This window comes from Protobothrops mucrosquamatus, unplaced genomic scaffold (assembly GCF_001527695.2).
Source record: "Protobothrops mucrosquamatus isolate PMUCROS unplaced genomic scaffold, P.Mucros_1.0 scaffold1, whole genome shotgun sequence".
Lineage (NCBI taxonomy): Eukaryota > Metazoa > Chordata > Lepidosauria > Squamata > Viperidae > Protobothrops > Protobothrops mucrosquamatus.
The window spans coordinates 4204387-4216884 of record NW_015386388.1 but is presented as its reverse complement, the minus strand read 5'-3'; the positions used below and the strand labels follow the sequence as shown (position 1 = coordinate 4216884).

The following is a 12498-nucleotide window of genomic DNA, read 5'->3' as shown; positions in this document are numbered from 1 at the left end:
GTCCACCTGCCTTGTTCTCTTTGAAAAGCAATCCTTCCCCAAACTCTTGGTCCACATGACACAAGTTATTTGGTGATAGGGCAATTCAGATTGTGTGAGTTGTTATAGAAAAGAAACCCTTCACCCACCACAAAGCTTCTAACATTAACTCTTTAGACCCCAGCCCTTAATCTTTCTCCTCCAAAAGAAGATTCAAATTATTCAACCCAGAAACCAGTAAAGTAAACAAAGGGCAGTGGAGTGAAGAAAAAAAAAAGTAAGATGTTTCTCCTGATAAAATTCTGTGCCTTACAAAATTAAGGGTTGCCCTTTCAAAAGTATTTTATAATAAGAATTAAGAGTTGAGGAAGAGGGGGAAATTGGCTTTTTGTTAGTAAGAACATGTAACAATGTAGGTGTTTTTGACACACGCACACACACGCACACACACAGAGAGACACACCTTTAGAAAACAAAGCATTTTGCTCAAAACAATACTTTTATCACAATGCTCAGAACCCCCTCATTTCTCAATTTTTCATTTGCCAAAATAGTAATAAAAAAGAGAATGGTGAGATTTCGGCTTTGTATCCATGTGATCCAAACAAAATATATTGCAAATAAAAGCAGCCAGTAAGTACACGACTAGCCAAAATTAAGTATCTTTAACTCATTATTAGTTACAGTTGCAGGAAACACTGAAACTTAAACACACTCCAGGAAATTCTGGCAGCAAGGAATGTTGTCCTATTGCTTTTAATTAGCTCTCCCTGAAAATAGGACCAAAGCAAATTAGAACAGCGGCTTGTGGTTGTTTTTTTTAAATATGCCTTGCTCTGCAGACTCTGTATTGTTAAATAAGAGACCAGCCAAGAATTCAGTTTTGAATGCAGTGCTAACTTTTCCCCCATTGTGCATTTCTGGCTATTTAAACTGAGCAGAATTCATGAGCAATTGTGCATGAGCTGATTATTACTTACCAATGCCAGGTATCTCGGTCATTCCTGGCATAGTGTTTGTAGAAGAGTGGCTACCAAATTCAAGTACGTAACTCTGGTTAGATAATAGTTTTGAATCTATAATGAGAAGCGTGTCCAACCCCATACATGAATTTCCATGGTTTGGTTTGGCTTTTCTGGCCTTTTCCTTGCCACCCTCTTTTTAGAAACTCTTCAAATTCCAAACTTGTACAAAGTTTTTTTTTCAAATGTATTTATATATATTTATAGATATTTGTATATATAACAGATATTCTTTCTTAAATGAATCCTTCCCTCCATGTTGTACTGTACTTTAAAAAAAGAAACTGAGGAACTAATGTTTCTTTTTTTAAAAAAAATTGCTGGTGACATTTTTAGGAATATGTGAGTGGACAAGAAGTAGAAGGAGGCAAGAAAAGAGGTAAGATTGCATGGTCAAATTGAGGATGAAGAGAAGGTTTGAGCAATTAAAAAAAAACAACATTATACCCTTTCCCCGAAATATCTGAAATGCAAACTCAACTGGAAAAAAAACCCACTACTTCATTTTCACTGCAACAAGAAGCAAGCAACACCTTTGTGGAGGCATGTACGTGTGCATGACAAGACTGAAGAGAGTGGGGGGGGGGGGATGCGTGCCACAGAGAAGGTTTTTTTTCTGTAACTAGTTTCTTTTTTTAAAAAAAAAATCTTGCTCCTAATTTTGAGCAGCCGTTCTTCAGATCTACTTGCTGATCTGCTTTCAGAGAAGGTCTGGGCCTCCCTCCATGAGAACAGGGGCCTCCCTTGCAAGCAGAACCCTGTTTGAACAGCTAAGTGAGAAATAGTGTGCTGGTACAGGAGAACATAAGAAGCTTTCCCTCTTGGGTCTGAGCAGGACTGATGTGGTACAGAGAGGGAGGAGAAGAATGCCTGCCGCGGCAGTCTGTCCCACTGTTTCGCCTTCACCCCACCTCTGCTCCTCCTGAGACGTGTGTCCAGGCAGACCCAGGAAGCAAAAGACCAATGTGCGCAGAGGGGGGGATCAAGCAACTAGTTCAGGGGTCCAGCATGGTCAGGGTGAATGTGTGGCAGGACTGCTTCTGTTGGAGCTGGGCGAGAGGCTAGGGCTGCAGCTGCCTGGAGGTGGAGCTAAGCTACTGATACGGGAAGGAGCTCCTGTTGAGCCCCCCAAAGAGTCCATGCCTTCAGAGTTCTCCAGCATTTCCTGGATGAGGGGTGGCATTGATCCAGGAATCTCCATTTTCAAAGTTATCACTCTTTCAGCACCTGCGGGAGGGAAGACAGCTGATTTACCAATACAAAACATAACCAGAGCATTTTCTAAGTAAGCTAAGAGAATATACTGAGGGTGCAAGCAGTAATTAATATAGTTTACTTTCAAAAACATTCAAAAGTGCAGTATATAGTGAGGAAGGCTCACTGTATTCCCAGAATTACTTTTCAATTTTGAACATGACCAGAGATGGGATTCAGCCGGTTCGCATCACTTCGGCAGAACCGGTAGCTAATTATTTGTTGCCCAGACCCAGAATGGAATTCATTTGTTGCCCAGACCCAGAATGGAATTCATTTTTTAAACCTCTGCTCCTTACAGATCTAAGAAAGGAGAAAACTTTTTTTTGCAGGGTCTGAAACTCTGCCCTTACCTTTTGCACTGATACTCCGTAGATCTGTAATCTTCATCAGCATTTTGGGGAACATATGGGGTTTACTAGGTCTCCTCTTCCTCACATAAATTTTCAGGGCTTCCAACAATGGTTCTTGCAATTGATCCACTCGGTCTGGTTGTTCCAGATCTTGTCGGTCTGGAGAGGAGGGAGAAATGAGGCAATTAAAAAGTGAATAGAACACATTCTACTTTTCATATCTTCTCTATAGTAATACAGTCTTTGCCTTAAAATGTATCACTTAACGTTTCTTTTGTGTGTTTCTGAACTTGGTATCCTCCAGATGTGCTTGACTTCAGTTCCCATTATCTTTTGGAAGGCACTTTATAGGGGATGGTGGCTGACCTCTACCTGTGCATAATCAAATAATCCTGTGTGCTACTGTCACCTTTAACAAAAACTGAGCATAAGAGTAAGTTTGCTGTGGTGACTAAAGTGCTGGAAGACTGTGAGTTCTAGTTTTCCCTTAGGCATGGAAACAGGGTGGGTAACTGTGACCTAGTCAGTCTCTGTTACTTACCTTGCAGGGTTGTTATGGTGGTGGGATAAGGGAGCCCTAGGCTCACCAACTTAAATTAACAAAAAATAAAGGTGGAATATCAATAAAAAACAAACCCATGATATTTATGTTTTTACCTTCCATAGTGAAAGTAAATGTTTAGCAGCATCCAATGAAGGCTTTGTCACCGGAACAGAGAGTCCTCATTTTACAACAGCAATTGGGACAAGGATTGCTTGGCAGATGAGCTGGCTTGTGTTCTCACAGATATTTTCAATCTCTCATTGTGTTTTAAGACGGCCATCATCTTGCCAGTGCCAAAAAAGTCCACAATTACAGGCCTCAATTACCGTCTGGTTGCACTGACATCCATCATTATGAAATGCTTTGAGAAGCTGATAAAGGATATTATTGTATCTAGTTTCTCACCAGCATTTGACCCACTTCAGTTTACTTACCGACCAAATCGATCTAGGGAGGATGCTATTTCTTCCTTCTCCATCTGAGCTTGAAGCACTTAGAGGAAAGAAATACTCATGCGCGTTTGTTGTTTGTCGACTTCAGTTCAGCATTTAACACAATCATTCCCCAGCATCTAGTAGACAAACTGGGCCTTTTAGGCTTAAACACTCCTTTCTGCAACTGGATTCTTGATTTTCTTACCAACAGCCCCCAATATGTGTGAGTTGGAACAAATACCTCTAACACCATTTTCTTGAGCACAAGTTCTCCTCAGGGCTGCGTCCTAAGTCCTCTGCTGTTCACCCTATTGACCCATGTTATGCTAGGTTTGTGAAGTTCGCAGATGATATAACAGTAGTGGGCCTTATTAATGATGACAATGAGGATGCTTACCGCAAGGAGGTTGAGGGGTTGGTGAACTGATGTAAGGAGGACAGCCTAGTTTTAAATGCTAGAAAAACCAAAGAGATCATTGTCGATTTCAGAAAAGGCAGGCACAGCCACATTTCTCTGTGCATTAATGATTCACCTGGGGAAATGGTTACCAGCATCAAATTCCTGGGTGTGCAGTTAATATGTAGGCTGGCTTGGTCGCTCAACAGCGAGACACTGGTAAAGCGGCCACAGCAGCACCTGCATTTTCTGCGTTGTATGAGAAAAGCACATCTTCCTTCCCCTATCCTTACCACTTTCTACAGGGGGATGATCGAGAGCATCCTGTCATACAGCATCAGAGTCTGGTTTGGAAGCATCACTGCTTCAGACAGGAAGATGGTGCAGAAAGTGGTGAGGATGGCTGAAAAGATCATTGGCAGTTCCCTCCCTCCCATCCAGGACATAGCACAGAAGCGTTGCTTGAGCAAGGTCCGTAAAATTGTCTGGGACACTACACATCCTCTTCACAACCTGTTTTCCTTGTTACCTTTTCTGGGAGGAGGCTCTGTGGTATCCGAAGCAGAACATTCAGATTCAGCCACAGTTTCATTCCATACAATATAAACCTTGTGAACTTTCAAGCTTCCTCCTTCTGTTATATATTCAAGGTGAACAATGTTTAATATTCATATGTTATGTATATCTAGGGGTGTAGGTCTATACATATGTTGTATATAGTATGTATATGTTGTATATAATATGTTTAGGTGTGTGTCATGTATGTGTTCACTTTGAGAGCAGGCAACTAAATTTCATTTTTGATGTGTGTCATTGTGCCCACAGTAAAAAATGACAATAAAGGTTATCTTATCTTATCTTAATCTTAAAGCGCATTGCCACATGAGTGCATCGCTTAGCAATGACAATCCTGATAAACCTGGTTGCCATCATAACACCAAAACATGTAATGTTTGCTTAATGAGAAGGGGTGGGAATCCCATGGAAAGAGCATGGCAGTACTGAGGGGCATGGGGGAAGTAAGGATAGGTCTTGGAGGGCCAGCACAAGCCATGCACGAGTTGGTGGAAACGGGGTACTGCAGCGTGCATGCAGGAGGAAGGAGGGATTTTCCAGAGCTACTTGCAACTTTCCCCAATATTGACCTTGCTTATGGGAAGCCAGCAGGGAAGATCTTAAAAAGTGATAGCATGGCCATGGAACACTGCAACTGTCGTTATGTGCATATTGGTTGCGAAACACCTGTGATCACGTGATTGTGGGGACTTTACGATGACTGGAATTTTGAGGATTGATCATAAGTACTACTATTAAAACTGAAAGAATTGCCATTAAGCAAAGTCCCAAAGGTGCTTTTTCACGAGGCAACTGGACTTTCTTGTTTTTCTTTGAAGACATTTCACTTCTCATCCAAGAAGCTTCTTCAGCTCTGATTGGATGGTGGGGAATGGAAAGAGTTGTATTCCTTGCAGACAGCTGGTCATTTGCATTCTTTTAGAGAGCCGTTGAGACCATTTTGAGGTTTATCTTCAGGATGTTTTCTGCCCTGTGTCCCTTCACCGCTGAAGACAGATGCAGGCAATTGGGGATGAGTCTATGTTGTCTGCATCTTAAACCGAAGTGCAAATGGTTCCTGTAGTCTGCATTTTTTTCTGGAAATTCGTCCATACTCCCGCACCATTCGAACGCACGCTTCAGTTTGAGATGAACACATGATATTATGAACACATTTCCTCTACCTTTTCAGTCAATAGTATTAATATTTGAATGAATTAGAATAAATGAATCCAGGCATTTCCCACATCGTATCTCATTTATCAAAAGCTTTAAAAATACCAATTATCATTACAGATTTATTTTAGTTCTAACCACCTGGTGGTGCTATTGGTCAGGATACAGTGCAATTACTTTTGGCCTCCCTTTCTTTCTAGAAATGTACACATACAATGAGTACAAGTAAAAAGCTGTATCTATTACTCTCTAACATACAATTGTGACTTTAGTAAGCAAATAAATCATAGGAATTGCGTATTAGAATAACTCTGCATATCAAGGCACTACATATACCCCCTGGTTGGTGCAATGCAGGCAATATGTATTGGCTTGCAAGAAAATTTCTAGATCCTAGCATGCACAGAATAGTGTGAACATCCTGAGAATAAAACAGGGTTCTGGCTACCCTTGTCCCATATTTGCCAAGATATGCAAAAAGTGACCATTATTGTCCTTACCATTAATAGAGAATGTGGTATGTAACAAAGGTACCACCAAGGCTGGTAATCAAATCTACCCACTATTCTACTGAAAAATAATTTGTAAAAACTGAAAGTGATCAAAGCCATAAGGTCTATGGATTTATTTGATCATGACTGTGTCATATGGATAATCAATCAAATCTTTATTACGGTCATAAGCTAGCATAAGAAGGGTGAAATACAAATAATAATTTTAAAAGCTAAAAAAATAATTAAAAAAAGATTTTTAAAATTAAAAAATATAAAAACAAAAATATTGTTTAAAAAATCTATTAAAAAGTTTAAAAGCACTAAGCAAACACAACCCCCCCCACAAAACTTAATATATGGCTAAGTAAATATATCATAATACAAAATCCATCTTAACTAACTATATTTTATGGGTTTTTTTTAATTTTTAAAAATATTGTGTTCCATCCTTCTAATGTTAGTCCATGGTCGTAATAAAGATTTGATTGATAATTGAATGTCACATGGAAATCGTGATTTAGAATGTACCATGTTTTCCCCAAAATAAGGCCAGGTCTTATATTAATTTTTGCTCCAAAAGGCATATTAGGGCTTATTTTCCAGTTGGGTCTAATTTTCGGGGAAACACAGTAGTAAATACCATAAACTAAAAAAAATAAAATGAATTAAGGAAGAAAAATAGATGTAAAATAAAGGAGAAGGTTGTAATAGATATGACTGAACGTTGTTTGATCTTGTGGAGCAGAGCTGATTAATCTTGAGGAGTTGATGAACACATGTAGAGAAGTGAAGCTGCGGGCAATTTAGAAATAAAAGGACTAAAATATATGTCAGAAAAAGCAAACTGGTGTGCAAGAAAGCAGGAATCCATTGGCTGGTGACAGTCACAAATTATAATCCAGTACATGACAATATCAAACTGCTTCTTCCCACATTGTTACATGAAAGCAAGAGTTGGATATCTCAGAAGAAACATAAACGTAAATTGCATACAATGGAAATCAATTATTTTAAAAAGATGGGGTAATTAATCCAGATTGAATACAGAAGCTAAATGAACAGTATGAAAAACGTATGGATAAGCAGTCTGATGATACAGAGAATGAATGAGGATGAAATCACAAAACAAGGGAAAAATGGGTCTTGAAAAAGAAAGAGTCAGAGAAAATTGTGGTTGTTTGGAGTTAATGAACCCTTAAAAGAGAAAGATATCTATTTTCAGGGAGATGCTGTTCCAGAATCCTGGAAATAATCCAATTTTGTTACCAAAGGAAGGACAAGACTTAACCTCTACTAAAAATTACAGACCAATTACCTTACTGAATAATTGTAAACTATTCACATTAATTATATAGCCTGTAGATTTAAAATGTTTTACAAGATTTTATTCACTTTATTCAATGTGGGTTTTTATCTAAAATATAATTAAAAGATAATATGAGAACTGTATTGGATGTAAGAATCTTACAACATAACGTAAAACAAGCCACATTAATCCTAGATGCAGAGAAAAATTTTAATAATTTGAATTGGCCTTTTTTAAAATTAAAATTCTGGAAGATATGAACTTTGGCGAGAACTTTATTCAAGGATTCAAGTTGATACATATGCCTCAGAAGGCTCCAATTATGGTTGAACCATGTGATATTTAGAAGGAGCCAAGGCTTTTGTCTTTTGTTGTTTATTTTGGTTCTTGAAGTGTTGAATAGAAATATCAAATAAGGCAAGAAGACAATGGGATTAAAAAAAATAAAATTGAGACTTTTAAGCTGAGAGCAGGGGGTCAATCTATTCTCCAAGGCACCTGAAGGCAGGACAAGAAGCAATGGATGGAAGCTAATCAAGGAGAGAAACAATCTAGAACTAAGGAGAAATTTCATGACAGTTACAACAGTTAATCAATGGAACTAATTGACTGTTCCAATACTGGAAGTTGTTAAGAAAAGATTGGACAACCACTTGTCTGAAGAGATATACAGCTTGCTGGCTGAAGAGGGAATTGGACTAGAAGAACTTCCAACTCTGTTATTCTGTCAGAAGTAAGGAGAAATTTTTTGACAGTGAGAACAATTAATCAATGCTTATCTCCTGGAGATGTGGGTGTGCCATCATTGGAGATTTCAAAAATAGCAAGACAACCATTTGATGGGGTGGTATAAGATCTCCTGCCTTAAGCAGGGGGTTGGACTTGAAAGACTTCCAAGGTCCCTGCCAGCCGTATGATTCTATGTTCTATGTTCTAATCTGAATTGCAAGCCTACACTACATTGGGAGTTGGGTGGCCATAATAAATTTAAATAATAAATCATACATATACACTTTTGGTCATTTGTTTTGCTGTTACCTTCTTAATAGGCTTTGTTTCTACTATTATTATTTGTCTTTAACAATTTTGCTGATTGATTTTTTTTTCTTTTTAAAAGGTCAGTATATATTGGTCTGACATTTATCTATCTATTACTCTTTTTTAATCTGTCATTTTTTCTTCCCATGCATTATTTTGATTGAAGGTCTGCATTGAAAGAAACAATTAGAAATTTGGATTAATAAATAAATAAATAAATAAATAAAAATAAACTTCAAAGAGATGGCATGGTACTTTGGAATGTAGATTGTGGTTAGAGGTTTATATGACTGAAAATTCATTTTTTTTGTAACCAGCAAAGATTATAATGCAGGAACCATGAAATCCCTTACTTCAAAATAAGAAAGCTCACAAACTTTCTTTCCCAATGAGAACTAGCTACATTGGTTCTCATCATTGGCTCCAGGCGGTTCGATGAGTACCAACAATGATCAGTACCGAACAAACTTTTCTCGTAAGAGAAAAGAGAATGTAGTTGAGCCATGCGTTGAGTACCAAATTTGATGAGTTTCAAAACAGTCGAGTACCAAGGTATAACTGTACTTGGCTGTTTAGAATGCATATCTCATTCTTCCCTAACTTAATGTGTTCCTTACTGTTGGACTACTCCTTTCATACCCAAGTACAGTAGGCAAACATCATGCAAGCCTATGTTTTGCAACATCAGAACTTTAAGAAGTGTGAACTTCAACTTTCAGAATTCTCCAGACAGCATGAAAATGAGAAATGCTAATGTAAGAGACAACATATTAAGAAGCCTAGATTGTATATATTAACACCACTGCATTTTGTAGCAACAGTGGCATGGTGGAAGAGAATTCCAAAGAGTTCCAGACACAAAAACAAGAAAAAGGAATAAAACTGAATATTAATACTATTAGGAACTACCTAAAATTAGTTCTGGGTCAATTGTGACAGTGGGTGGAGTTTACAGAGTTTTCATATTTATTCAGGAGCTGCTACACATAGAAACAGTAGATCCGAGAAGGTATTATGACACTTATCATCAGACTGCTATCCAATGTACATTTTTCTTGTCTGAAATCAAGGTACATAGCTGCATATGCATGTATAGCTTGCTCTCTGCCTTTGGCAGGTAAGGGTCAATGCCTCTGTGCATTCCATAGGCAAGCCCTGAAAATATGCAAATGTCCAAAACTTAATCTTGATGTTATTTATTATTTATTGGCCCAGTAATGGCACTCACCTCCACATATAAGGCAGATGGCGCTGAGGAGTCCTGTTTCAGCATCATCCATCTCAAGTGGCAGCAGCTGGTTGGCAAAGGCAAAGACCAGGTCTGTGAGGGGTCCAAAGCCTGCATTATGCATCTGAGTGCGGTTGAGGGTCAGGCCATCAGAAAAGGTCATGGTGTCCTGCTCTGGTGTGTAGCGTGTGCATATCCGAAGGATCTGTGATGGAAAGTATGTTAGAGGTATGCATTACAGTTGTTCCCCATCCTTTCTATGTTCTACCTATAACATTGATCACATTTAGTGTGTAATATATTACTGCAAAGTTCAGCTGCAGGACTTGTATATTGTTAAACAGAGTAGGTCATTTGTTTCAGGTGGCAGATCCCTGGGAAGACACTATAGCTACCTTTTATACAATACTCTTAACATCCTGGCCACTCTGTTCTGCTGGACATTGTTGTGTACTGTATGACCCAACACCTGTCCTGAGCTTATCACCATAATTATGATGGACAGCACTTTTTGTTTCTTCCTAACAGTTTTTTGCAAGTGCAGGCTGTGCTTTTTTATCAACCAAATATTGATCCATTGGTTATGAGAAAAGTGACTGGCCCACAGCTACCTAGCCAGTTTTCATGCTGAAGGCGGGCTATAACTCAAATCAATGTCTTGATTTCTAATCTAGTGCCTTGCCCACTAGACCAAATTGGCTCTCCAAATAATGATTATATATAAGAAATGGAGACCTATCACCTACCACCATATCTTTCTTCTTTAGCCTTGGGCTGATCCTGTGAAAGTATGGCTTGTGTGCTAATTAACTCCTCTCACTCCATAATTCTATACATTTCCTCATTTTTTTATTGCTGAGCTTTATTTGAAAAGAAAAAGGACTACCTACTTACCAAGATGTCAAGGCAGGCAGCTTTGAGGAGTGTGATCTGGTCAGCAATTGTGAGCGTGGTAAAACCTGGCAACTGCTTGGCAAATTCAACCGTCTTGATGATGCACTTTGTGGACAATTCACTGAATTTGTCCCACAGATCAATGTCAAGAGATATCCGTTGATCTGAACTGTTGTTCTATTGGAAACAGGGAAATTGCATTTGAGAAACAAGAACGAGTGGATTAGATTTACAGCAATAAACCCTTATGCTTGAATCCACAGTTCGTTACTAGCTTATTAGTTATAATTCTTTGTGTGATGTGAGAAAGGCAATAGTTTCTTTTGATGGTTTCCTGACTTTATTTTGATTTGTTTTGTAACCACACAAAAAAGAGTTAAAAAGGAGAAAAAGCAGACAAGGAATTGGCTAAACAAGCCACAATTAAACTGCTTGTCTAAAAAATTGACTTGAATTTGTTCAATGATCCATGCCTATAATAACTCAGGGCTTAACACGATGTATTAAAGTGGTAGTTTTTAAAAAAATATTTCCCATGTTATTCCTGGTGATCCAGATATTTTGTCTACTCATGGAATAAACAGCTTTTCACTTTATCAATCAATCAATCAATCAATCAATCAATCAATCAATCAATCAATCAATCAATCACATTTCTAAATTGCTCATTCTCCCTCAAAAATTGTCTAAAGTTCCTTGTAGTTTTCTTCTGGCTATAACGTAACTAAATCTTACATATTAAAAATGAAGTTAGAAACTGATAAAAATAATCCTTAATAATATGGGAATAGTTAAGCCAATTCTAGCAACAAAAATGAGGACCTCTGCTTTTACATTCAAAAAACATGTGTTGAATGTCATCTTTAGTAGTTTCTGTACCAACTAATGAATGGACAAGGTGATTTTTCATCTTTATTGCTTAAAGAAATGATTTTTTAAAATGTAGAACATTGCCTGATGAAAGCCAAGAAAGCTAGATAGACTGTTTAGTCTAAACAGTAGCATAAACTTTCATTAACAAAACAGGGGACTTTTTATATCTCTGTTCAGAACATCTAAGACTTTGAATTCTGAATCATCTATTATTTTACAAATTTCTCTGATGGATTGCAAAGGCTTGAGTTATAGGTGTACTATATGTACATTAGGCAAGAAAAACCAAATGTACAGGTATAGTATAGGGGGTACCTTGGCTCAATAGTAGTAACTGTGAGAGGGATCTCGGAGTCCTAGTGGACAATCACTTAAATATGAACCAGCAGTGTGCTGCAGCTGCCAAAAAAGCCAACACAGTGCTAGGCTGCATTAACAGAGGGATAGAATCAAGATCACGTGAAGTATTAATACCACTTTACAATGCCTTAGTAAGGCCACACTTGGAATACTGCATCCAGTTTTGGTCACCACGATGTAAAAAAGATGCTGAGACTCTAGAAAGAGTACAGAGAACAGCAACAAAGATGATTAGGGGACTGGAGGCTAAAACATATAAGGAACGGTTGCTGGAATTGGGTATGTCTAGTTTAACGAAGAGAAGGATGAGGGGGGACATGATAGCAGCGTTCCAATATCTCAGGGGCTGCCACAAAGAAGAGGGAGTCAAGCTATTCTCCAAGGTGCCTGAGGGCAGGACAAGAAGCAACGGGTGGAAACTAATCAAGGAGAGAAGCAACCTAGAACTAAGGAGAAACTTCCTGACAGTTAGAACAATTAACCAGTGGAACAACCTGCCTCCAGAAGCGGTGAATGCTCCAACACTGGAAGTTTTTAAGAAGAGACTGGACAGCCATTTGTCTGAAATGGTGTAGGGTTCCTGCCTGAGCA

The 12498-nt window shown here is 38.3% G+C and overlaps 1 protein-coding gene across 1 annotated transcript in view; it reads right to left on the bottom strand.

Annotated features, from left to right (window-relative positions):
* Positions 1-459: 459 nt before the first annotated feature.
* Positions 460-12498, bottom strand: part of RARA (retinoic acid receptor alpha) — a 64028-nt gene continuing 51989 nt past the window's right edge. Inside the window, exons 5-8 of the mRNA XM_015832275.1 lie at positions 10675-10851; positions 9781-9985; positions 2609-2767; positions 460-2228 (exon numbers count right to left, since the gene is read on the bottom strand). Of these exons, the coding sequence (XP_015687761.1) occupies positions 2014-2228; positions 2609-2767; positions 9781-9985; positions 10675-10851 (756 nt within the window). The 3' untranslated portion in view covers positions 460-2013. The remainder of the gene's footprint in view (positions 2229-2608; positions 2768-9780; positions 9986-10674; positions 10852-12498) is intronic.